Source organism: Ipomoea triloba, chromosome 5 (assembly GCF_003576645.1).
Source record: "Ipomoea triloba cultivar NCNSP0323 chromosome 5, ASM357664v1".
Lineage (NCBI taxonomy): Eukaryota > Viridiplantae > Streptophyta > Magnoliopsida > Solanales > Convolvulaceae > Ipomoea > Ipomoea triloba.
In genome coordinates this window covers 30,897,309-30,923,633 of record NC_044920.1, presented here as the reverse complement: position 1 = coordinate 30,923,633, position 26,325 = coordinate 30,897,309, and the positions used below count along the sequence as shown (strand labels likewise).

Sequence of the window (26,325 nt, the reverse complement as noted above, 5' to 3'; positions counted from 1 at the left end):
TACAATTCAACTGATTAATCAGATAAATTATTTAGAGAATTTGAGATTCACATTTAAACACATTTATGATTAACTTCCTCTAGCAAGTTTCTGGACAAGAGTGTGATGCAGTACTTTCATCTATTAGTGCACTAGTACTTCCTGTAGGACCAAGCCTAGGCAACATTTAGACATTGAGTTTAAATGTTTGTTTGTCCAAACTTATCAAGAATGTGTTTCTCAAGAAAAAAAATTGCATAAAATCAGTATATAGTCATTATTTAAGCATGTGTATCAGATAAATTTCGTTTATGTGTAATAAAACAATTCACAAATTACATTAAAGAAAAAACATAAATCGTACTAAGAAGATCGATCTGATGTACATGTTGGACCGAGAGGAGAGTTGGTATTATTGTGCATTCTATAATGAACTAATCAAGGATTTGCCATGTTCTGTCATATCATGATTAAGGATTTTTCGCATGTTCTGTATTATGTTTATTGCCAAAAGCTTCCGTCTTTCATTATGTCTTCCTGATTCATATGATGATTGTGTTTAAGCTGGAAAATGATATGATTCAGAGCTTGGAGACTATAATCAATATAATCCCTTTGGACCCATGTATTTCCTTTCTCATTAAATTTTATTCATATCTTAAATTAATGGTCCATTAATCACCTTTACACCTTAATTAATGGCTCATTATGTCATCATGTATTCTTTTAATCTAACACCCACCCTTGCATCCTGGCTGCATGTGCTTAGGAGAGCTGCAACACTTTTTTAATTGGGCTTTGTATTTTATTGTTACACTTTTTCGCAGAGAAATTAATTACTATTTTTAAAAACAACCTTTTTTTTTTTATTAAGGGAAAAAAAGAACAACCTTTTAAGACAAATGAAAATGGAAGCTGTCGGCCCAAGCCCAAGCCCACCACCGAAACATCGACCCGACCCTTTAACTCACCGAGTCACCACCAGACACGACACGTCATGTGGGTATCCAGATCATCAGCACATCTCCCACGTGGCTCTTCTTTCCTTGTTCCAATGAATACTGTACGGAGGGCTCATATCTTAAATCAACATTATTTTACGATCTTCTTCTTTTATTTTATTTTATTTATCAGAAAAAATGAAAGAATATTTCATGAAATAAATCGTTGTTTTCTACTTTTCTTGTTATTTTAGTATTTTTCTGTATGTAATTTCGTGGCTATTATTCTCCAAATCCACAGTGCAGCTAGGGCTTTCGTTCATCCATATTTTCGTCGTCGACGCCTTAGTTATGGAGCAAAAGGTACGCTAATTGTTGATTTCAGTTGCGTATTACGTAGTATTTAGTTATTTGATTATTTTCTCGCGAATTAAATGCGAAGCTGCTAAGAGAAATTCAGTGTAATTTGGGTGCGATTTCGATTTCAAATGTTTTTATTTAAAAAAAGAAAAAAACTTTGGAGGATTTGGAGAGTAGCCTCAGCTGGAATGATAGTTGGTAGTTTTCGATCTTGATCTGAGTGTGAATTCTGGTATCCGTCATTTCGAGCTCAAAGTGTTAGCATTATCGTAGAGATGGAGTTGGAAGGTGAGTGTTCAGCAACTGGAGCGGTGGAGGTTAGTGAAACGGTTAGCAATTCAAATTCTGAGAAATTGGGTGGTAGTATTGATGCAGACAAAGTGGGAGCTTATGGGAATTGTGATGATGAATCAATGGAGGATAAGGGGAAGGGAGCTGAAGTTACTGAGGAGGCGGTGGCAGTGAAATTGATGCCTTCACCTACACCAAAAGGGTATGGACTGAAGAAGAAATGGAGGAGGATCAATAGGGAGGAAGTAAAGAAGGATGGGGATAGGAATATAGATACTAGTAAGTTGTTTGTGAAGCGGGATTTGTCGAGTTCGAGTAAGAATTCTGCAAAAGCTGTGCGTTTTTCTGCTGGAGCCTCGCAACAGAGCAGTGAATTTGTGAGGAATTCGGGTTTGAATGGCAATTCAGTGGCTGTTCATGGTTCTGCTTTTTTGGCTGGGGCAGACTTGGAGAATAGTGAGGATGAGAGTAGTAAGTCTTCAACTGCAGCTAGTGCTTCAAACCCGAGGAATAAGAAACCCGCAGTGGAATATGCAGGTAATAGGAACTTGGTGAATTTGAGCCAGCAGAGCAAGGATTGGACAGAATCTAGTAAGAAGCCTAGAGGAGAAAGGGTTAAAATTGACAAGGAAAACTCTCATTCCAGCATGGAATCTGACTCAAGAAGCTCCAACTTTGTCTTTATGCAGGAGGGCACTAGTAGCCTGAAAAGTAACGGGACAAAAGGAGAGAGGCCATTGGATTCTGATGGAGAAAATAGAGATGATGAAGATAAGGAATGTGAAGGAAAAGTTGGCGATGATGACCTTCAAGCTAGTTATAATGATGGGAATAGCGGACAGTTTGAAGATGTATTGCAGGATGGTCTATCTGCCGAGTCATCTTGGGAGGCAAAAGATGAGAAAAGTGAGAACCACGGCACTTCAACGGATCGTGATCCTGTGATCGAATCTATCTTCACACTCCAAGCTGCCCAGGAAGCACTGGAAAGGGGTGGGTCTTCCCTTTATGTTGATTAATAATGTGTATTTATTACCTTCCTTATTTTTACGTTTCAGCTTTTGATTTTATAGTTATACATTTTTACAAAAGATACCATGATAACTATCTGGTTAATATAATTATAACAAACCATAAGGAGCAATTGTTGTGGTTATTGCTTGTTTGTCAGTACAATTTGGAATTAAGAAGACTTGTATTCATGAATGTCAGTACAAATTGCTGTTAGCTTTAAGCTTAGAGGATTTTATAGTCAGTTCTAAGCACAGCTGAAATCTTTCTTGTCTGATTTTATTGAAATTTGGATTGATCTCAGAGATCTCTGTGGCTATAAGTTCTGTTTGACCAGAATAGATGTTTGCATTCCATTCCCCTTTTTGCCTGACAAAATTGACTGGAAATAATTTAGTCGAAAGAGCTTTTATCTTTATGCAGAGGTTCAAAAGTTCAAAGAAATAGCAAAAGAAGCTGAGCAGTCGGAATCAGTTAATGGCATGCAAGATTCTTTTGATTCCTTGGAAAACGAGGTGATTAACCAGAAACAGGTTCTGAAACTTACCGAAAGCAAGCTTGAGGAGGCAACATCAATGCTTACGTTAAAGGAAGCTAAAGTGAATGAGCTCGAGTCCATTATAAGCAACGGGCCAAGGATGGGGGAGAGACAGACTGCAAAGCAGTCCACCGTAGACATAGAAACCGAGCTTGAAACCCTCTTTAAACAGAAAATTGAAACTGAAGTTGAGTTCTTGGTGTCAAAAGCTGCAGCAGCTGATCAAATCACTCTCTTAGAACAACAAAAGGCTCTAGCTTCAGATCAAATAGTGAACAAACTCGGAGATGCAGAACAGAAGGCTGCAATGCTGAAGAAGGAAGCAGAGAAGTTGGAGAACTACTGCAAAAGCATGGTCAGTACTGCTGATGACACTCTAAAACTACAGAAAAGCGTCTTTAAACACACTTTCTGCTTCTGTTCACAGCTGATACTACTAGTTCTCGTCGTTGGACTGTTCATCTTTCAGTTGTCTCCCCATCACCTTACTCCCGTTGTACCTACATAATTTTGAGGAAGCAAGGTTTTCGAGTCGTTTTTGTAATTTAACATCCTAAATGCATCTCAAACCTTACTTAGTTTCTTTCCAATATAATCTTGGTATCACCTCATTGTACTTTGTATACTTATCCATATTCTCCATATCATTGTTGAGGCAGTGAGGCGGATAGTTGACTTGGTAATCACAAGGTTTCAAATTCAACTCTTTCTGAGAGTTTTGTATTAGCATTCTTTGTTTGGAACGATTAGCTACGAGTAATAACCTAGACAACCGGTTGTCTGGTTTATCTCATGAATGTTTCACTAATAATTGAGTAATAGAACTTAAAGTATTCAAATGCATGTGTAGAACTGTTTTTCACGAGGATAAGTATGAATCTATGTAGGAGTTATGCAAGTTTGAATACCATTTAGAGAGAAGAAGAAGTTAGGAGAGGTTATGTATGTAAAGTCAAAAAGTAAGTGATACAAGGTGTTTCCTGTTGCTTTCATGTGTTCACGAGGATGTGCCAACCTTGTACAGTTTGAGACACCTTTCACCAACCTTTTTTAACTATCATCAAACTAGCCTAAACCACGAAATTAAATTTTAATACCCAATACAGTTTTCGACTATAGTGATTTTACTCGATTTTTTGTACTCAATTTAGTCCTTACGTAGTTCCTTTATATTAAAGGCATTGCAATTGCAAGAGTGTTGCTCATGTAGTCATGTTACATATATCTTGACTTGGTCTAGTGAATTGAGTGCAACATACATCTAGGTAGAAGTGAGAATTCATTGAAAGGAAAAAAGAAGTATTTAATTTGTTAGGGATGAAGTGGGGGGTGAAAGGTGCTTTTATATTCTTTTTAAAAGATGGGTTGGAAGATACTTATCTAATCTATGTATGGATGACACCTTTTGTTTGTATATGTGGAATTGATGATGAGCTTTTAAAAGGCTGTAATCTCAAATGTTGTTGTTCACTACTTGTAACACTTTTCACACATATATATTATAATGTTAATGATGATACAACTCCAAGATTGATACTTGCAAGGAAAGCTTAAAGGTCATAATCCCAATGGGGTCTTGACTTTTGCTATTTTAATTTCATAATCCCCTCCCCTTTCCCCTCACTATCATCAAAAGTTCTCAAAAATTTCTACCTACCTCACAAATAAACTAAGAACACATTATCTCATTGGTTCTCTAAAATGCTAGGTTATTTTATAGGGTTCGAACCAGCATATATTTTGAGTACTATTGACCATATTACATGTAGTATATGTCCATATATACTTTCTTAACATACTAAAGCCCAACGAGTCACCTAATGAGGCTCTTTAGCTCGAACCAGCATATATAGTAAGACTATTTTTTAAAAATTTATGAAGAAAGATTTTGAAGAAATGGTTAGAAGATGGACAAAATTATTAAAACATTTGATATGATGATGATGATGCACAATCCTTGGGTACAAATTAAAGGCAGACGACAAAAACAAAAGAAAAATTAAAGCATTTTGGGTTGTTTCCCCACAGCAAACTTGTTGGACAACCATGGTTTCCGTGAAGAAATTGAAGCACAAAAGGACAAGAATCCCTTACTGCTAGCTTTGAGCTGTGATCAATAGAAGAAAAAGTTGAGAAGAGCCAAAACCACGATGGTTCCTTAGACATGCAACCTAACCACATGCATTTTCAATTCCCCCCACAAAATTTAACATCATCATCATCAGTAAATTCAATCTGCTACTCATCGTCAGTTCAGTAAAAACTGGAAAATTTTCACCTCATCACTAAAGTCAGTCAAGAAATTCAAGCATACCCATAATCTGTGGCTTCATTTTCCTACTCCGTCGTCTCGGGCACTTCATTGAGATCAAAATCGAGAATTTGGTGGTTGTGGTGGCTGAGTTCACCGGAGGAATTTGTGACTTGGTTTGATGGCATTAAGGGATCGTCATCTATGGAGTTTTGAATGACCATCTTGCATAATTTGTTGTGGCTTGACTTATGGCCCCCCAAAGCTTGGTGGGTTCTGAACCATTTGTCACACTCGCTGCACTTGTACTTTTCCGCCGCCGCCGGAGTCCGATTATCATGATCAATAGTGGAGGTAGCATTGTGATGAACAGACTCCAAATCTTTCAACTTTATCAGCTTCATCCTCTTTTTCCTCGTCTTCTCATCCGCCCTGGTTTCTCTATATCCAGAAATCATAGATTTCTTCTTTGATTCTTGATTTTCCGGCGCCTTTGCTTTTCCTCGTACATTCTTAGTCATAACCTCGTACGACAGAGATTTGCTGTCGAGTTCCTGGTCGTGACGGCGCGACCCGCCGCCGTGAGCTAACATCATGAGCTCGTGAGCAGCGTCCCGCAGCTGTTCCTCCTCCGTGTCCTCCGACAAGCTGGAAGTCTGATCCCCGCCGCCGCCGCTAACCACTTTCCGGCCTCTTTTTGCCGTCACCGACCAACGACACTTCAAAGCCTTCTTTAAATCCACCACGGGATTCTCCGCCGCCGCCGCCGGGGGATGAATCCCTTTCCAATCCCTCGGGTGAGATCTCATGTGCCCATAAAGCGATTTCATCGACTGAAAATCCTTTCCGCATATTAAACAAACAGGAACCACCATTTTCATCTTCTTCATAAACCTCTCCCTCCCCTTCTTCTCCACACGTTCATCATCTTCTTCTTCGTTGTCATCATAACAATATTCATATTCATCTTCCTCTTCTTCTTCTTCTTCTTCTTCTAATTGGAAAGCCGCATCTTCTTTACGCTTCTTGTACAGCTGGCCATGAATCCTCATATGACCCCCCAAAGCTTTCCCTGAGCTAAACCCTTTGTTACAGACATGGCAGATCCGAGTAATCTTCTTTTTCTTCTCTCTCTCACCAAAAAAAACCCCATACCCCTCTTCTTCTTCTTCTTCTTCCTCCCTGGGAACATTCTTGAGCTTTATACTCAGCTGATCCTCTAACTCTTCCACCATTGAAACATACGATCCGACAGCTGATCAATCTATCACTAAGCTAGAAAAACTTTGCCAGTAATTCCAACACCTGGATCGTTCAAAGCTCCCAACTTTATGAACAAAACATCCTAGGATACAAGATTATTATGCATATGTATGTAAAGACGGCGGTTTCTAGTCTCATATATATATAATCTTGCCATCATCTCAGCTAAAATAAAGACGGAAAAATATAATTATAATTAGAGAATTGTAAAGAGAGAGCTAGCTAGGTAGGGTAGGGGAAGCAAGAAAGGAGGAAGAATTGTCAAAGAAGAAAAATAAAAATGGGATTAGGATTAGGAGTAGCATGGATCGGAGGAGATTATAACTGAAGAAGAAGAAGAGAAAAGATGATAAGGAGGGAGAGAGATAGAGAGAGAGAGAGAGAGAGATTGGAATGAATTGAAGAGTTTTTCTTTCGCTGCTATTCGTAACTGATCTTTCGTAATTCACTCCACTCTTTGCTTTGCCTCTTTTTTCTCTCTTTAAATTCTTTCCAAATTATTCAATTCCACGAAGCTCAAAATTGCACAAATAATATGAGAGCTTTACTACACTCTCTTGCCACTAGGGGGTTAAAATCTTTAGTATAAGTTAGACTTGTTTATTAAACCAACATATATTATTTAAAACTTATATTATTTAATATAATCATCATCATCATACAAATATAATCGACAACTTGTTTGCAACAGTTTGACGAAAAATTGGTTAGTAGCTTAGTCAAGGTTAAAGTCTCCAAGGAAAAATGTATGCAAATAAAACACATATATATATGGAATAAAGATATTTATTTATTTATTTTTGGTCAGTTAGGTACTCAAATTTTGTGATCCTCTATGGTTAAAATCTCTCTTTGTAATTAAGTTTTCAAGATCACAACCTATCTGCTTTATACATAAAAAGATTTGATTGAAAATTTTATAATATAATTGAATTACAACTCCATGTAATTATAGCAAAATAGACCTCTATCTCATTACAACTTTTAATGTTATACATGTATTCTTTTCTTATTTTATTTTGTTGGTGATAAGAGAAGTCCTACCATGGCTTAAGATTGTCCATAACTCACTGCACAAACTACACAGGAGAGGCAAATTGCAAAGGTATTGACCTATAATACAAGCAATTCTTGATTATTAGGTCGGGCCCCTCTACGATCAAATAGTAATAAATCTAGGTTTAAATCTCATTACTTAGCTTCCATCCAAATGTAACAAATAATAATGCAAGATTATTATATATAGCAGTGTATATACATACAAATATATACTACAAGATTTTTAGGTATATACATAAAAAAAAAAAATATGGACAACCATGCCGTGTAAAAAAAAAAAAAAGAATAATTTTCTTCTCAACATGTCGTGAACTATTACACATGAGCGGAATTTATTCAATGAGCACCTTGCTTCATCACGCAAAAAAAATATTGTGTACATGCACAGCATAAACTCCTCTCCCATGGCGGATCCAATCATCCAACGTTGTCCTATCAAAGATATTTTTAGGGTAAAACACGAGAATTGATTTTGGGTTCAATGAGGATGATTAATTACCTTAATAAACATGTTTCCACGCGGTTTTGACGATCTAATTAATTTATTTCCATTTGTGCCCCTAGACTGGATTGAACCAACAAGGTAACAACCCAGATTTATGGCGTATGCCTTATATAACTGTTGCCATTCTTCAACGTAACCTCTTACCAAATCCCTAAAACAATTTCCTTCCTTTTTAATTATAAAATCCCAATTATTTTTTTTTAAATATGAATGTGTGTATTACCCTATGGAACGAAAATAATGTTACAATGACACGTATAAAAATATATATTTAATTTGCTTTTATAATGTATCTCATATATGACGACTTTTCATTTTTAAAATATGGTATTAGTGTGTATTTATTTAGTATTGGGATTTATATGTATAATAAGGTAAAAACCCATTTTGAAAGAAGTTTTACTGTCTAGAACGAACTTTAGATTTCTTAAAAGAGCTCTTTAGTCAATAAAAAATGAGATGAGATTGAGACAAACAATCACAAAATGGGTGCCATGTTTGGGAAGTCAACAAATTTGGATTTTCCAAAATTCCATGATTGATGAATAGAAGAAACTATTTGATGATGATGAACGATGATGCCATTAACATCTATCAATTTTTTTTCTCTTATGCTTATGTTATGTCAGTCAAATCAAAGGTTCTTTGAATTTCTTGCCCATCCTTTTCTTCTTCTTTTTTTTTTTTTTTTTTCTTTTTTACACATTATGCAAAGTAAAGAATGCATCCATGCCACATTCTCCTTTGATATGTAATTAAATTGATGTTTTTTATAAGTTGTCATCCAATACCAGTATCTTTTGTATTATGTATAATCATGTATCATGTATAATACTTAATTCAGGTCGGGTTTAAATTCTGAAAGATTTGAATTATAACACTTAAGCATTTAGGAAAAAATGGTCAAGTAGGTCCTTTGAACTTTACCCGATAGAGCAATTAAGTCCTTGAACTTTTAAAAGGAGCTTACCAATCGTTAATATATAGACATATAATAACCAATCACAACCGTTCTAGTGGAATCCCGATTAGCCCTTGGCTCTGACTCCGAGTAAAATGCAACCTCTGGCGAGACCATTTCCGGTCACCTTTTTCAAAGGTGACGAGTCCATCATGTAAAGGTCAAAGGCCTATTTGACCAAATCCATTTATAGATAACAACTTCAACAGTGTCAAGATTGTTGATTCTGCAATGTTCACATTCCAAGACAACAATAGAGAAAAGTAATGCAAATCGTAAAATGGTTGAGTTATTGATATAAATGCAGAGTCACTCTGAAGAAAGGTTTTGGAGTCCCAGAAACAAAGTGAGAAATCCCAGTCCCATTCCCAGCCCCCCCCTCACTCTACTTGTTTTGTTCATGTCCATATCACTGACTGGAGTTTCCCTAGCCTTCTATACATATTCATTCCTCCATTCTACATTTATGACAAATGTCACAATCAATTTGAAAGACCAGCCAACATAGCACAACATAACACATTTTACACCTCATTCCCCTAGTGGTGCTTACTAGGCTACTGCTTTACACAGTTGCACCAATAGGCGGAACACTCAAACGCTTCACACCAATGGGAGTGAGTTTTAGATGGTGGTATCAAGGTATGAGTAGTTGTGACGCCGTCCAAACTCCAAAAGGCTACCGTATGTTCGATCCCAAACCCCAATGAAAAGGGACTCCGTGTCCGGACTGAATGACATCCCCGATATCTCCCCAAAGAAGTCGATTTCTTGTTCCTTGCTATACCCGCTTTTCACATCAAAAACATGGACGAAGTCTGCAGGCTCTGCCATGGCCATGAATCTTCCATCCGATGAGTAGCGAATAGACCGAATGGCTCCCAGGTTACCCTTCAAAGCAGTCAATGACTTTGACAAGTTGCGTACATCCCAAACTCTACAGGTTTTGTCCTGGTTTCCGGTAGCAAATGTAAAACCATCCGGATGCCACGATGATGCAAACGAGAAGTCCAAGTGTCCACACAGAGGTGCAACAACCTGTCCATATTATCAGATGCCATTTTTTAGTTCCTTATTCAGGTATAACAATTTACCATTGTGAAGAATTCTATATCAACATTTATGTGTCCAACAGACCTTTCCACTTCTAGAGTCTACCAGCATACCATCTGGGTTATCCCCAACTATAATAAGAAGCTTGCCATCAGGGCTCAAGGCTGTGTGCTGCAAGCATAAAAAGGTTTCTTAGAGAAAGAAGGAAGAATCTCCCAATGCAAGCAACAATGGATGGATTATGGATAGCCGCAATTGATGTACAAGGATTTTTAATGCTAAGTCCATATTATGAACACATTTGGATGGCATATGAACCATACTATAAATCATAGATTAACAAATGTAAATATATAGTACACACACACAGAAGCAGAGAGAAGGGCTTACATTCACTGGCCATGGAAACCGGAAATGCTTAGACAATTGAAATTTCTCCATATCAAAATCTCTGACTCCACAATCATTATTTGAAGCAATAAAATGAAGTGCACCACTGATGAATGAAGAAATACAAAGCTTAGCCCCCATTCAAACTGATAATCTTCATATGTGATCATTGATTACAATAACATAAATACCTGGGAGTGGTGTGTATCTCAACAGCATTAGTTATGGCATTATCATCATAAGTTGTGCGGGAACAAAAGCAAACTCCAGGCCTATCTAAATACTGCATTTAGATTACATGAACATCAGTGCCTAAGCAGTATTTTAAACCACTTAAGAAGCAAAACCATATCACAAGCACAGGATTGAATAAAAAATCCCAATACTATCACAGATAAAAGCAATAACTTTCTTATATTAGTAGACATGCCATAATACCTTGCAAATAAGCTCTCCTTGAAAACCACCAGCAACAAGTAGATTATCTTTTACTGCTAAAGTGCTGACTTGAGTCTGTGTGAATCCTTCCAATAAGCTTCCAGGATGTTTCTGCAGTGGGGGAAAAAAAACAGATAACATTGTGATAAAGACTGAAGTGAAGAAAATACTTCTCACTCTAGTGGCTTGATAACACAAGCAGAAGACATCTAAAATGCATACCTCGGACGGTGCTACATGCCCTGAGACATTGAGAACTTCGCTCTTGGCGAAAGTCAAGGAAGACCAATGCATAACGGAGAAATGCGACATTAGATAGACATCATGTTTCGACGTTGCCCAGACTAAATTCCTCAACTATGTCAGAAGACCAACAAAAAAAACAAAAACAAAAAAGAAAAAGTTGTCAGTTTTCAATGGAAACCACCAATTAATCACATATCTCCAATTTAGGCATCCATAATAATACATAAAAACAGCACTTCAATAAATGGGTTTAGCCTGCTCAATGTCAGTGATGAGGATCAGCAGGGTATTCAAACATAGCTCCAGGCCTCAAGGATGGTATGAACAAAGCATTCCTCCAAACCAGCATTGAAAAGAAAAAGAATATGAATTCCACATGCATTTTTCACATTATGAATGGTCCTTCATTCCTACTGACCAATGAGGGCAAAAGAATGGTCCATGCATAGAGTGATGAAGCACAGTGCTTAAGAAATTCAATAAGAAACTGTTACCTGGAAATGTAAAATTGTTGATTTCACAGATCTTGAATTGCGTCTAAACTCATAAAATAAATTTCCTTTTTCCGTAGCATTGCATTCCTGTCCATAAAGGATATAGCATCAGGACTAAACACATGAAAACAAACCAAGTACAAGGGAAAAGAGTACCAAAAGACAGATGTAGGTATACTTTCTCTGATATATCCCCAGATTGAGGAATGTTTTCATAGTTCTTATACTGTTCAAGTCTAGTCTTTCTGTATTTCTCTCTTGTTATGCTAAGCCTTTCCCAGGGAATCCCTTGGATGTCTTTCCCTCTCCTGGCCTCAGCAGCAGATGTATCTTGCATTTTATTGTTCTATATTGGAACCAAACAAACCGAATGAACTTCAGATACAATAGAAACCAAAAAAAAAAAAAAATCATGATAAAAAATATCATTTAATTTCACATGCATGTAAACAGACCATGTAGTCAAACTCATCCACATCAGAGTCTGAGCCACCCATCTCTCTGCCATGAAACTCGTCTTCCATATCATCATCTACATCCTCCATTTCATACTCATCGGCCATGTAATCAGCATCATCCCCTTGATTAGACATGATTTACTGTCAAACCTGACATGAAAACCACATAAGTTAAGCCCTGAGCAAGAGCCCTGCAAGTTACATATATTCCAGCATTGAAATCACAAAAAAAATATGCAGGTTTAACCCATGAATGAAATAGAATTTGGAGCCTACTACATGCCAGGGATAAAAACAAAACAAAACAAAGCAAAAGGTACTGATCTTCATCCTCTATCCCATCATCAATAAACACTTAATAATCCCTCTGTATCAATCCTAATTAAAGAGAGATCAAATAATATTAATGTCCAATTAAACAATTACTCCACAATAAACACACAGCCAAAAACCCTAAAAAATGCACAAAATTTCAAGGCAAATCAAAATCCTCCCAATTAAGGAAACAACAAACCAGCCGGAACAAACGGAGGAACAAAAATTAACCTTATAACGAACCCTAAAATCATAAGAAAACACCAGAACATCAAAACGAAATTACCACGAACAGAAAGCAGCACAATTCAATTAATTACCCAACCCACATGCCAAAACAACCACGCATAGCTAATAAAAATCCGACCTTAAAGCAAATCGAGAGGGCTAAGGGGAAAATGGTCGAGCTCCGTTGATCTCGATCACGAAATCGGGAAATTGGACATCACCATAAATAAGAAGGTAATCAAAATTAGCGTAGCGAGAAAAGGGAATTGCAGTTCCTGGCCAGCAGATCGCAAAAAGCCTCGGAGTTAGGGTTGGGTTTATCCGTGGATGAGTCGTCCCTGTTAAGAAATGGGAAGGAAAGTGACAGGTTTGCCGTAGAAATACAAGTCGGTTACGAACATTATACCCAATTGTGTACCGACTGCCCTCCTTCCTTTTATATATTACCTCAATCTCAATAAATACATGTACGGAGTATAATTCTTTTTTACATAGGGCTATAATATTCTGATTTTTTCGCAAAAAAAAAAAACAAATTATATAAATTTTCTAACTATTCCTTTAAAAAGAAATAAAAATAAATTTTCTAACTATTTAAAAATAATAATTGGATTCTCAAATAAAAAAAATTTACCACGCAGTCTTTTTTATTTATGAAAAACACACAATTGTTATTCGAATGTGCATTCTAAATAAAGTTAACAATGTAATTTTAGCTAGTAAAAAATCATGATGAGATAAATCAACCTATATTGTTAATAGTTGACCGGCTCAAACTAAGAAAACGAATAAGCAACTCCCACATGAGTCAATTTTAGAATTTGGTGGTTATTACGCGAATTGTCTGATGAATTTAGTTAGGATGGACCCCAATCGTAACATGACTATATATTATGTGAAAGTGATAAATGTCAAGTAAACTATTAAATGAATAACTTTTAAGTCCAGTTGTACTTTGGCCTTACAATCCCAATGGTTTGTTCTATTTCCCTTGCAAAAAGGTAAAATGCCAATAGGACAAGACCCCATGCTATAAAGCTATTTTGAAATTTAAATTTGGACTCCTTGCCAATTGCCTTTACTTAAAAAAATAAAATAAATAAAAAAAAGAAAGATATTGTTATTTTGGTTGGGATTTTATTTTTCATATAACTAGTAACATTAGGGGTTTAATAGAAAATGATTTTTTTTTTTTGAATATTACTAACTCAATTACAATGCAGTATCTGTTCATAACTACTTTCTCAACCTATTGAAGCACAAGAGTCAGTATTAAAGCATAAAGAAAATATTGTGAATATAGAATAGTAGTGTAGGGATAACTCTCTTTTATAATGAGTTAGATTGAAATTTGATTATGAAATGGATTACAACATAACAAAAAAAAAAAATGCCAAAGACCTTGTGGTCTAGTGGCATCTGGTGTTCTTGTTAACACTCCCACATGGATGATGGGGGTGCGTTTATAATGGAAAATGATTGTGTAAACCCAGGGGAATTGTGGCTGTAATATCATCTCCCTTGGAAAACTAAGATGCAATTACCAATATATTACTATTCAATAATTTTGTCCCTTTTCTAGAAAAACAAGATAGTTTGGCAAAATTTAAGTTTAATTTTCAATGGTAAAAATTTATTGACTTCTTGATTTGAATCAGTTAATTATGAATAATCTAAGTTGATTTGGCTTATTATAGTCATTTATCGACTAAAATTATAAGGCTATTAAAATTATATTAGTCTGCTTTTTAGCGTCTGATTCACTAAAACAATCTATGTGCACCAAACAATCTCCAATTACTCAATCAATTAAAGCATACTTCGTGTGCGCCCATAGACTTTATGCTTGTCTTCCTTAGCATTTCATTTCGTGTCAGATTACGAATGGATTAAGACTAATAACGCATAATTCGATAATACACAAAATATAAATATACAGCTAAATGAAGGGTATCTGGAAAAAAGCAAAAATTAAAATTCTATAGGTATAATTGTATAAAATACTTAAATTACAACTCTGATCTTTTGTATAATTCTATAAGTGTAAAATACTTAAACTACAACTCTTTTTATGTCAAACGAACCGTATAAATAACAAAAATACGGATTATCTTACATATCAACTGCCTAGAAAAAATTAGAGAAATTTCTATTAAAAAAAAAAATCGAGGCATCTAGACAAAGCACATAAACAGCAGTAGAAATGGCGGTGCAAGCAGCAGAGGCGGCGAAGACGGTGAAAGAGCGCCGCCGCTACCGGGCGACTGAGACGGCGGCACGCCCTTGCATGATATGCCGTTCTTATCTCCGATGCACTCGCTGGCGAAAATGCCGGGCGGGTACTTGCCGTAGAGGTTGATGTAAGCGAACATGGTGTCGGCGCAATCCGTTGCCCTGTCGTTGATGGCGTCAGCGTACGGACAAGCAAACCTTAAAAACGCATTACAGCATTTCTTCGGAGGGTATTCTGGTCCTTTGCATTGGCTCGTGATAATTGTATAATTCTGAACCTCAAAGTTTACTGGGCAAGCTGAAAACGAAATACTATTTTATGTTTCAGTGTAATAGTCCACAAATCACACATAAAAATAATATCCTGTTAAAAAAACTCTATGCATGCACGATGGGTACGACCAAAAAGACGTTGAAAAGAATCAAACTCGTGATGGGTAACTCTCTCGGAGCATAAAAATTCAATCTTGAATGAGAATGTATGTATGGTGGAAGAAAGAAATTAAATTACGTTTCTTGCTTTGAAGGATTCTTCTCCCAATGGAAAACTCTGCAGAAACAAGAACATCATTAAAGCTACCCAGAAAGATGAAAAGAGAACCTAAAAACCATAATGGATAAAAAGGAAACTAATTAGCAGATCAAAGAAAGAAGCTTTATCTAAACCCCACATAGGATTTTCCAAAAAAGGAAAACCAAACCTTAGATTCTGCTAAGACACGTACGCATACCTGATGCATAACAAAGGCCTGTAAATAGAGAGAGAAACGAAACTAGAATAACAGCAGAATAACCGCAATTCTGCATCCGCCCCATTTCTGCTCATCTGATTAATAAGCAGGATTAAATACATTATACACAAGGCATGTATGTAGATGTGAATCATTTATGGATATTCTCATTTTGGGATTTCTGTATATTCTTTTCATCAAGAGTTGATGACAGATCCATAAGCACATATTATCAGAGAATTGAAGCATCAGAATTGTGTTTACAGACAAAATGAAGAAAGGCAAAGAGCAAATGAAAAAAAAAATGTAGAAAACAAAACAGCTTTCTGCGCTTCTCCATTCATTTTTTATTTATTAAAACTTATTTATTACCATTTGATTATTTTTATTAAAAAAACTAAATCTTGTTCCAGGATACTTGGATCAATGTTTGTTTAATTTGAGGCCATAACAGTAATTTTCTTTTTCAGTTTCACAAAGTTTAATGAGAAGCATCAGGTTCCAACAGGAAGTTAGTTACAACTTACAACATTGTCCAATGTTGTACATTCAGTCTTATAACCAGAAAGATGCATACTATAAATACATAATCCAAGCTTAAAACAGTTTAGTATATGCATCATTGTAATCAAGAAAACCGAGCATTACAAAAGCTGTTCATCGAGTAAAATTCTCGACTCGACAGTGTGCACGTGCCCAACATCCTTGTAGCTGTAGGGTTAGCGTTAATACTCTTTTCTTGTCTGTCGAAAACTCTTCCTGTCGAACGTCTGTAATTTTTGAAGTGTGTCCAGTGTGCACGAGCCAAACAGCCATATTATCGGGGGGTTAGCAGTAATACTCGTCCTTTGTTAGAAACCTCGAGTCTCAACCATAAAAACTCAACACAAAAACCTCCGTCGCTGAAAATAAAAATGAAAAAGACACTCAGGTAGCTGATCATGTCAATCTATCGAATCTAATCAATAATGAGCAGTAAATCACATACTTGAATGCTGGATTCTCGTAAATTCTCCAGCAACTCCGTAATTTCAAGCTGCTTCATTGCCGTTGTGTGTAGTACCTGTGGAATATATGATTACCAAATGGTCTATAACGCTAAAAACAATAAATCGTGTAGATCGAGAACGAATGCTTACCCTCTTTGTTTTTTCTAGGTCATATTCTACGGACTTGATCCTGTCCAAGGATTGATGCAGCATTCGCTCCTTCTCCAATGGCATCTCAGAAGGCTTCTTGTTTAGCTCTTCGATTAATTGTTCAAGCCTCTGAAGGCGTTCAATACACGGATGGAGACGGTCTTCTTCACTCGCAGCTTCATTATTACTAGGTAAACGACAATCGTGCTTCTCTTCCAAAAGACTGGAAGGGTAAACGTCTGTCTGTCTCCGCCAGGACTCGAAAGGGAGAGTCCGGATAGTCGCAAACAGTTTGAGCGTGGAAGATATCACTCTTCTTGTCAGAAAGCTGAAACATCTGTTCACGAGCTTTTCTTGGACGTCATCTAACCAATGAATCAAAACGGCACCTAGTACCCATATTATTATCAACGCAAAGATGAAAACCATTAGCTCGGTTGGTTGTTGGAATTCGGTCACATTTCACACTTTCACTAGAACGAGTTGGCTAGGGAAGAAGAATTAATGTATAAAGTAGCTCTTTTGAAGATAACGGCTATTGAATTACACGCATAATCCTTTCAAAATGTCCTCAAAGAAAGTTGCACGGCAGTATAAACATATACCTTGAGAATTTGGTACTCCATAGGCATATGAATCCATATCATTCCTTTCAGATGAGTGAGCTTGATAATGATGTAATACTTGCTCACCGCTAATTTCTCTATCACTCGAGCTTAAGCCATCATCACAACTATAATAAGGAGTTGAGTTCGATGCCCTTGCCTACATGAACCAGAGATTTGCAACGCAAATGAACAAATACATATATGAACAAGCATAACATGCACGCATAACGTGAAAATTTCCTCTCGCTAATTAGGAATATTTGATTACGACACTCACTTCTTCAAGAACAGGGGCAAGCCTTGAACACGTGCTGCTACTTTGTTCACACAGAGCATAGGGATCATCAATGTCTGAAAGGGATTCAATTCTTGATTTATCGCTGATTCTCCCCTAAACAAATAAAGTAACCATATCACACTGAAAGAACTCAAATGGTTTCAAACTTGAAAGTGTACAATGAGGCAGAAGGCTTATGCATAATAAACAAGCCAAAAGTCGAGGAAAGAATTACCTTCAGTGGGCAGAGCTGAACATAGGAATCGATGTTCTGTTGGTTACTACGTACTCTAGTAACCTGTCTCACCAATGTTGCCTCTGCATTATTTACAAGCTAGAAGTAGAGGAAAATTGTAATCAAACTCCCATCACAAATATAGTTATTATGACACAAAAAGTACGAGTACAAGTGATTGAAGAACGTGTTTATATCTAATGTAGGCACCTTCATTATATCTGGATCACTCCAGGGACCCTTGTTAGACCTTAGACAGCCTCCCTCAATGGGGCAACTACAAGACCCACCCAAGAAGTCGGGCAATTGACTGAAGAAAACAGAAGAAATCCAGATATGAGATGACTCTATTGTCCGTATGTGATACCATAGATCCATAAAACCGAAAATAAACCAACCTTGGGTCAATAAATTCAAGCAATTTGCCCATGGATTTAGATTCCAAGACCTACACATGATAATTTGAACACAAAATTTAGTTGAAACATCACCAAATGAATAGGAAGCCAATGCCAAACTAAATTTAGGTTTGAGAACATGTAAATGCCAGGTTATTTGAAAACTACACAAAGTGAAATTAAGTAAATGCCAAACTTAGCCTCTACCTGGATTTTACCAATGGTCTTTGCATCCAGGAACTTCTGTGCAGCAGGCCAAAGCATCTTTTTGAAGCCAGATCCAGCATTAACAATAAACATTTGATGCAGGGTCTGCAGTTTATATGGTAATAAAGATCGGAAAATCAATCAAGCTACTTCTGCAGGTAACTTTTGGCAATAAAAATAGTAATAATGCACTACAATTATTATTCAAGAGGTAATAATACCTCAGGATAATAATTGTTGTCAATCTTTGTCACAGCTGCCAAAAGACTAGCAGCTGTCTTTGTGAAGTTTTTCATTCCCTGCATTCAGAATATACCCTTTCAATATGTGCTACAAACAGTCAAGTTGAAAATACAATGAATTTCTTCCGTGTAACGTAAATTTCATGTCTGCCTACACAAATGCAGAATAGTTTTTATGCCAATTGAGTTATCAATAATTTATTTCATAGTGTTAAAATTACGCAATTAACTCTAGCAAATGAAGGTCTCATTCACAGAAGATAATGGACAGGCTACAGTATGTAACAAAGTAAAATTATCTTTCAAAAGGGAGAAAACTCAACATTGAATTAAACCAACATACCAGGCCTTGCACGTCCAATATTGTAGTGGTTGAGGAGATCCTTTTCTTCGCTGCAATAGAGCAGGCCGGGAACTTTTCTTGTATGGCCCTCTCAAACTCTTGGACATGATATTTCAGGTACCGTTCTATTGTGGTTAACCGCACTAGTTTGCTCGGGTGAGCTTGCCCAAGCCTTTCAATATATATCGGTCTGCCCTCCCTGTCAACACCATGATACCCTTGAGGGTAGTATTGCAATACTTCTTCAAGCTCATGGAAGTCAAAATCCTGTCAGAAAGAAGGTAGTTTGAACAATTAAAATTCTGGTGCATAAGATTTCAGCAAACCACATTCCAAGAGATACATACTTCCAATATTGCGTCCGTTCCATACTCCTTCCTCCAGTTAAGCATTTCTTCCCACATGTGAATGGTTTTGTCAATGCTGAAATCTCTGGCTTTCAAAAATCTGCACAAAAGTATTTGAATAGCCTTGCATTAGATCACAGGCATCCATCCTGTAACAGCACATAAAACCAAACTACTCGGGAACCTCAATAGTGTGTGATAGTCATCATGTCTGGCTGGCAGTAAATCTAGGTCAAGAAGCTTTTGACGCAATTCATTTACAGCACTCTCTTCTTTCGCATCACGAACATCCTCTATGGAAACTGAAGGAACCCTGTAATCTATTTTCCGTTTTCCTCTCTTCTTGAGTGAACGAGTTAACTTGCTCGAAGCATTTATTGCCTTTTTCTTCAATGCTCCAATTCCAGATCGCCGCCTTTCATCTTCTGAATTCTCAACATCCGATTTTCTCTCTCTCGTTTCGTCATAAAATTCCAGTCCTTCTACCCCAAGCATAAACACACATGAGTTCACACTTTCTTAACCACTCATAAATTAGCCACATAAAAAGAACTTAAAATGGTAGCTAGCTTATACCTGACATCTTATCCAAGAGCAGAAGAACAAACACAGAAGAAAAGAATCAACCTTTAGAGTTCAGATTGCTGCAATATTACACAACTTCATTAATCCCCCCTGTACACAGATCAAAATCCAAAGCTAAAATGTATAAACATCATATCCAAGTGGGTAATACAGGAAAATGCTTCCTGTGCCATTCCCAAAACTTGCCAAAGCTATGACTAATCCACCCCCACTCTATTTGTTCAGCTAGGAATCAATCTCAATAATAATAAATTATTAATTAAAAAAAAAAAAAAGGCAAAAGCATTCAAATCATCAAACAATTACATTCACAGAACATCAAAGCTCATCGTATTAAAACTCAATTAGTTTTAAGAATGTCAGTAAAATTCACTTACACCCGCAGATCTCACTTCACCTCCATACCCAATATCGAAAATGAACAAAAAAGAGCAAGCTTTAAACATTGTGCCCCCTGTAAAAATCTATATCTATACGCTGGCATGATGAAAATACAAGCTTACCAAAACCTCAGAAGAAGTGAGCTAAATCACAAGGATGTCGGCTACTCCGATGATCTTCTGAAACCAAATTATTCGCAGCTTTATAGGAAACCATAAAAATCACAACTTTGTAGAGTAGTTCCTTATTTTCCTCGAGAAAATTCTGGGTTTAGCTGGGAATGAGGAATGGAAAAAAGAAAGATCTTAATCTCAGACCTTTTATCTTTACTATATAATAATAATTATCAAAAACAAAACCTGATAAAAATTAAAACTTTATATATAATTTTTCTTTTTCTTTCTGCCTTTTTCCTTTCTCCCCCGCACTCAACCAAATTTCTGAATCTTCCAGCGCCTCTTTATTTCCTTCTTTGCTCACTTGTCGACCGCTCTGACGCTACGTGTCGACAGTTTTGCTTTGTTTCGGAAAATTGCACTCGCACCCCCCTATTTTATAGAATTATTCTAGAGCCCGGAATGATTTTGGAATCCTATTCATAATCGTACTACTTTTATCTGTCTATAACTACTTTCTAAATCATTGAAGCATCTGTCCCTATTAGAGCTAGAACCCATAATCTCCTATTTAGGAGAGTTACTTCGTGTCACTATACCACAATGTCATTGACTCATCTTTCCTTTTTACTTGCTTGACGGATGAGAAATTGATTTTGATTATTTTGAATGAATTTAGTAAAAAATATGTTCATTTATTAATATGCATTTAATTAATATGAATAGATTGAAACTATCATATTATCATATTTTTAGATTACAAATATACATATAATATATTATGTACAATATTATAGTTTTCTTACATATTTTCAGCATAATTATTCAAATTTAGAGTAATATTATAGTCCTTTTTTAAATTTATCTCGTAATATTAACATTTCATCTATGTAAATAGGAAAATGTACCGATGTGGTTTGACTGTGTGATGCCATAATACGTAAAAACTGTGAGGACAGCAAAAGTACAAGTATGCCATTCCCTAATTTGACTTTCTCCTATGCCCTCTGTATGTTTAACTCTTCCCCATAAATTTTCAACTTTCACTTTATTCCCTTTCTACAGTTGCCGCCGTAACTTTTTGTTATTAAATTAAACTTTACTTTCCTTTTTTTTTTTGTTGAAAATAAATAAATATATTGCGAAAAAAAAAATCACTCCAAGAATATTTCCTAGTTGATACGGAGCATTATTTAATTAGCGCACTTATTAGACTGTCGAGATGAATGTATGTCAAATAGCAATTTTACTCCCATCGCAAAAGTCTTCATGTACCCTCTCACTACCGTGGACCACTTTTAGTTGATAGGAATGAATTAGGGAGAAAAGTGTACCGCTGAATCTAATTAAATTGTAAATGAAAGACCTAGTAAAAAATAAATTATTAAATTAAATTAAATAAAAAATTCAGTCATAACTTTTAAAAATGAAATTTTAAATACAATGCATTTCATATTTTTGCAAATACAACATTTTAATACTAAATATGCAAAATGTTAATAATAAATATGTAAACTTTGAAAAGTATGAGAATGAAAGATTTTAGTGTTTAAGTTTGTATAGTAAAATTAAAAATAATTATGAAAATATCATCACTTTATAAAAAATAAAAAAAATGATCCGTCAATTTGTTCAGATATGAGATTGGTAAATGATTAAAAATATGATTGGGTAATTATCTGAAATTTTGTTGGGTAATTCGTATGAGGAAGCAGAAACATCATTTAATGTTGGGTTTGGTAGTTTGTTTAGCGGGAATTTAGGTACAAGTTAGTTGGTAGTTTGGGCAGCTGCATCCCAGTAATATGAGATATCACATCATGCTATATATATATATATATATATATATATATATATATAGGGTCAGGTTCAGGTGCGGCCATGCTCTCCCGTGCGGTCGTGCGGTTCACACCACTCAATGTTACGAAATACACCACTCAATGTTAAGAAATACATCACACAAATATGCACTGTGGTGTGTTTCTTAACATTGTGGTGTGTTTCATTGTGGTGTATTTCTTAACATTGAGTGGTGTGTGACCGCACGGCCGCACCTAAACCAAAAAATATATATATATTCCCATTTTTGTATCAATCCATACTACAAATACCATTAACTAACTTGTAAGAATCAATCTAATCTATTTATACTTGTCACGCTACTAAATTAGATTGTCGCCATAGCCATTTGAAAACACTATCGTGCCACATAACTAACGCATTGATCAATTAAAGAGTGCATGTCATATCAACTCACTTACAAGTTGTTATCATGGCACAAACATGTCGTTTATATCCAATATAAATAAATAATTAATTCTCTTATCTATGCCAACTCCATTTGCATCTCATCTCATACTTCCATTACTTGTACTATATTATATTATACCGTGCACATTACATTGTCTTTATTTATTTGCAAACAAATACTACTTAAACACTAAAAAGAAAACAAAAACAAACAAAAAAAAATCATAAACTCATTATATATACACATACGTTAACCCAGTGGGGTAGCTCAAGTGGCAAGTAAGCTCTCTTTGTGGAGAGGAATTCCGGGAGAACCCCCGGGTTCAATTCCCACAAGTGACGAAGGTTAAACCCTGTCATTTTCAACCAATCATCCGATTACATGCAAATATAATATCTAAACAATATATTATTTGTCACTACAAAGTAGCAGTTAGAATACTCCATTTACAAGAATATAAATAAATACTCCGTAGTATTGGTCAAATTGTATGCTAACGTACGAAACGATCTAACATTATCCTAATCATTAACTGACCTAAACATGATATGATACATACTCCTAATAATTACTGTTTAACAACAATCAAATATGTTTTCAAAAAAAAAAAACAACAATCAAATATAAATAATAAAATAATTTAAAATGAGGCTACAAATTTGTAATGTAGAATGGGTGAAAAGCAAAAGTCAGAAACATGTAGCAGATTTGACGTTAGTGTGATATATGCACCAATATCTAACACCTAATGGCCCCACCACAAATTCAAGTGCTGTCACCCCAGGACACAATATGAAATATGCCATACTTTCTTTCTTTCTTTTTTGGAAAAACAAAAATAGTGCACAATTATGAACTATATCTCCGTATTTGATTTACGATAAAATTTTCTATCGCTACTTAAATATGTGTTTAAGGTAAAACTTACATTGTATTAGTTGTTTAAACGACTCAAATTTTTATTAGTTTGATCTGGTAACAATTATTAGAATGTTATTAATCATGCCATAATATAAAGAACCTAAAAAAATGTCAGGTTAAGAATTTATTAGCCTCATTTATTTTAAATTTACTAACCAATCAAAATTTGTTTGGACATTTGTGATTCAATCCCTAATTTCGTTAGATGCTAATATATTGTGTACAAATTTTGGACATATTATAAAATCAAAGGACCAAATTAAAAGGACAAATTTACTTTTGTTCCCATTATCTTCCCTTTGCCCCCGTTTGGTCCCCAATAATCTTTTCCCTATTGTCCATTTAAAAAATTTTATCCTCACCCCTATAGTGTTTTAAGAACGTTGGTAGTGGAAGGATGACCATTATCCACTAACAAACTTTATAAAGAATGAACATACACTATATGATAATTTTGACCACAAGACATCAAATATGACGTACATAACAAGTGGAACCACGTAATTATTATAACGAATTTGAGTTATCATTACTCGAAAATATGAAGAGATTTAGCAATGCAAAAGAAAAACCAAAAGATACGTGGAAGAATCAATGTAAGAAAATGAAGGTGGAAGACATGCACTACAAATCTTCTTTGCATAACAAGTTAAGAAAACTCGCATCCATCGTCAACATCTTAGGTTGTACACTAAATAAAAATATCATTTCTGTGTAATTGATCAGGGAATATTATCCGGGCTACCTCTTTCGTATAATGATCGGACCTTGACCAGTCACCCTATATCTGGTCGGGTCTCAGACCATCAAGTCATTCCGATCCATAAAGCTCGGCGAAGTTACAATGACAACGTGTCGGACTCGGCTTGACCGGTCTGACCTCTGTATCCCGAGCTTTACCCCTTAGGGATATTACCCGTAATCGCTTAGCATTTAGCCAGTCCGTAGCGGGCCTTCCCTTAGATCAGTGCATGGCCGCCACGCGGCCACCATGCTGAATAACCTGTACTTGTCCCCTGGCAACCTATATATACTGCATTTAATGTTTTTTTTTTGGCTATTTTTATTATTGAATAGCTAAGTAGTTCGAAAACCTCTAATTCACTATCACGTTGATCGAGCTACGGATTAGAATATAGCCCGTTTGTATTCAACCCACATTAATAAAGTATTTATACCTTATTTTAACCGCTCGACTTGCATACAGTAATAATCTCATTATTAATTATTAAAAAACATAAGAGAAGTAAATCATATATACTAGAATGATATTTATGTATAAGAGTCCTGTTTTAACCGCTAGACATACAATCTATACCTCTATCTACTGTCAAAAAAATGAAGAAATCTTGACATCAGATAGCAGCTAGATTGTGTGATCTTTTTTTTTTTTGAATAAGCTAGATTGTGTGATCTAGCCCCAAAGAAGTTAAAAGAAATAGTGGCAGAAAGTGGGGAAAAAGTGAACATTTTGGTGGTTGGGTTGGGTGTGGGATTAAAAAAAAAAAAAAAAACTGTATCTGCGGAGGCATGTGAGGATGGCAGAAGGCTCCGACAACGGGAGGCAAAACGTTATGGAACAAGGAGAGAAGGCGACCCTACTTTACAACTTACAACGTACGTGTACGTACTATTACTATGTGATGAAAATATGAGAGAGAGAGAGAGAGAGAAATCGCTGTCAACCTGGAACCACAATTAAGAGGCAGAGAGAGACTACACATGCAACACTATCCCCAAGGGATCCCTCCCTCAATTCTTTCTACCTACACATCTACATTCTACCATTCATTACAAGAATGATTAAAGTAACTATCTTTTTCATCTTTATTTGCCACCCATCACATTAAATTTCATTTTCTTGTCATCACTCTTTCCCCATTCCGGCCTTCTCCAGCAGAGACACGGTAACAACTCAGTTAGTTATTGAATGTTAAATGGTAACAGCTAAAAGACCAGCTCAGTTAGTTATTGAATGTTAAATGGTAACAGCTAAAAGGCCTTCTCCAGCAGAGACACGGTAACAGTCTAATTAGTTCTTGAGTGGTAAATGGTAACAGCTCAGTTAGTTCTTGAATAGTAAATGATAACAGTTCAAGGACAGCAGAGACATAATAACAGCCAGCTTAGTTAGTTCTTGAATGGTAAATGGTAACAAACACGACAGCAGAGACATAATAACAGCCAGCTTAGTTAGTTCTTGAATGGTAAATGGTAACAAACAGCTCAGGGGCTTTCTCCAGCAGAGACACGGTAAGAGTTCAGTTAGTTCTTGAGTGGTAAATTGTGAACAAAGATGGTAGGTTTGACACTCATGAGAGTACAATAATAAATATAATAAGTTGCTTCGTCCAAAACTAACTGCAACAGACACTGCTCTCATTCCAAGAAATCCATCGTTTCCTCAATGGAAATATAATGGAGGGCAGTAAAAACCCAACAGAATGAGAAGGATTTGAAAAATACTTGGACAAGAAGAAGAAGCCAAAGGAGCTGATGAGGGGAGGGAGGGGGGGGGGGGGGGAAAAAAG

General features: G+C 36.0%; 5 protein-coding genes across 9 annotated transcripts; 1 reads left to right on the top strand and 4 right to left on the bottom strand.

The window, feature by feature from the left end:
• The first annotated feature begins 1,114 nt into the window (after nt 1–1,114).
• LOC116020624 (WPP domain-interacting protein 2-like) lies at nt 1,115–3,846 on the top strand. Its single transcript, XM_031261096.1, has 2 exons — nt 1,115–2,564; nt 3,006–3,846. The coding sequence occupies exons 1-2, from the start codon at nt 1,556–1,558 to the stop codon at nt 3,626–3,628; spliced, it is 1,632 nt and encodes a 543-aa protein (XP_031116956.1). The 5' UTR covers nt 1,115–1,555; the 3' UTR covers nt 3,629–3,846.
• Nucleotides 3,847–5,017: 1,171 nt separating this feature from the next.
• On the bottom strand, nt 5,018–7,087 carry LOC116020970. Its single transcript, XM_031261550.1, has one exon. It carries the CDS (start codon nt 6,604–6,606, stop codon nt 5,458–5,460), a length of 1,149 nt encoding a protein of 382 aa, XP_031117410.1. The 5' UTR covers nt 6,607–7,087; the 3' UTR covers nt 5,018–5,457.
• A 2,336-nt stretch (nt 7,088–9,423) lies between these two features.
• LOC116020007 (uncharacterized WD repeat-containing protein C2A9.03-like) lies at nt 9,424–13,178 on the bottom strand. The gene is made up of 10 exons (XM_031260438.1): nt 12,921–13,178; nt 12,236–12,388; nt 11,959–12,126; nt 11,781–11,867; nt 11,263–11,397; nt 11,041–11,151; nt 10,794–10,885; nt 10,603–10,708; nt 10,297–10,383; nt 9,424–10,197 (listed from the first exon to the last, which is right to left on the bottom strand). The coding sequence occupies exons 2-10, from the start codon at nt 12,371–12,373 to the stop codon at nt 9,784–9,786; spliced, it is 1,338 nt and encodes a 445-aa protein (XP_031116298.1). The 5' UTR covers nt 12,374–12,388; nt 12,921–13,178; the 3' UTR covers nt 9,424–9,783.
• Nucleotides 13,179–14,736: 1,558 nt separating this feature from the next.
• On the bottom strand, nt 14,737–15,919 carry LOC116018707 (GPI-anchored protein LLG1-like). The gene is made up of 3 exons (XM_031258673.1): nt 15,745–15,919; nt 15,525–15,563; nt 14,737–15,311 (listed from the first exon to the last, which is right to left on the bottom strand). Exons 1-3 carry the CDS (start codon nt 15,827–15,829, stop codon nt 14,956–14,958), a joined length of 480 nt encoding a protein of 159 aa, XP_031114533.1. The 5' UTR covers nt 15,830–15,919; the 3' UTR covers nt 14,737–14,955.
• A 254-nt stretch (nt 15,920–16,173) lies between these two features.
• LOC116020027 (phosphatidylinositol/phosphatidylcholine transfer protein SFH13-like) lies at nt 16,174–20,943 on the bottom strand. Of its 5 annotated transcripts, none has more exons than XM_031260471.1 (15): nt 20,629–20,943; nt 20,117–20,215; nt 19,725–20,022; nt 19,541–19,640; nt 19,194–19,460; nt 18,830–18,907; nt 18,609–18,713; nt 18,402–18,451; nt 18,214–18,313; nt 18,004–18,102; nt 17,769–17,882; nt 17,489–17,648; nt 16,884–17,272; nt 16,733–16,807; nt 16,174–16,646 (listed from the first exon to the last, which is right to left on the bottom strand). In XM_031260471.1, the coding sequence occupies exons 2-15, from the start codon at nt 20,121–20,123 to the stop codon at nt 16,626–16,628; spliced, it is 1,863 nt and encodes a 620-aa protein (XP_031116331.1). In that variant the 5' UTR covers nt 20,124–20,215; nt 20,629–20,943; the 3' UTR covers nt 16,174–16,625. The 5 variants fall into 5 exon arrangements, with proteins under 5 accessions (XP_031116331.1, XP_031116333.1, XP_031116332.1 ...); XM_031260473.1 differs by having other exon boundaries at nt 19,725–20,019; XM_031260472.1 differs by having other exon boundaries at nt 20,117–20,184.
• Nucleotides 20,944–26,325: the final 5,382 nt, after the last annotated feature.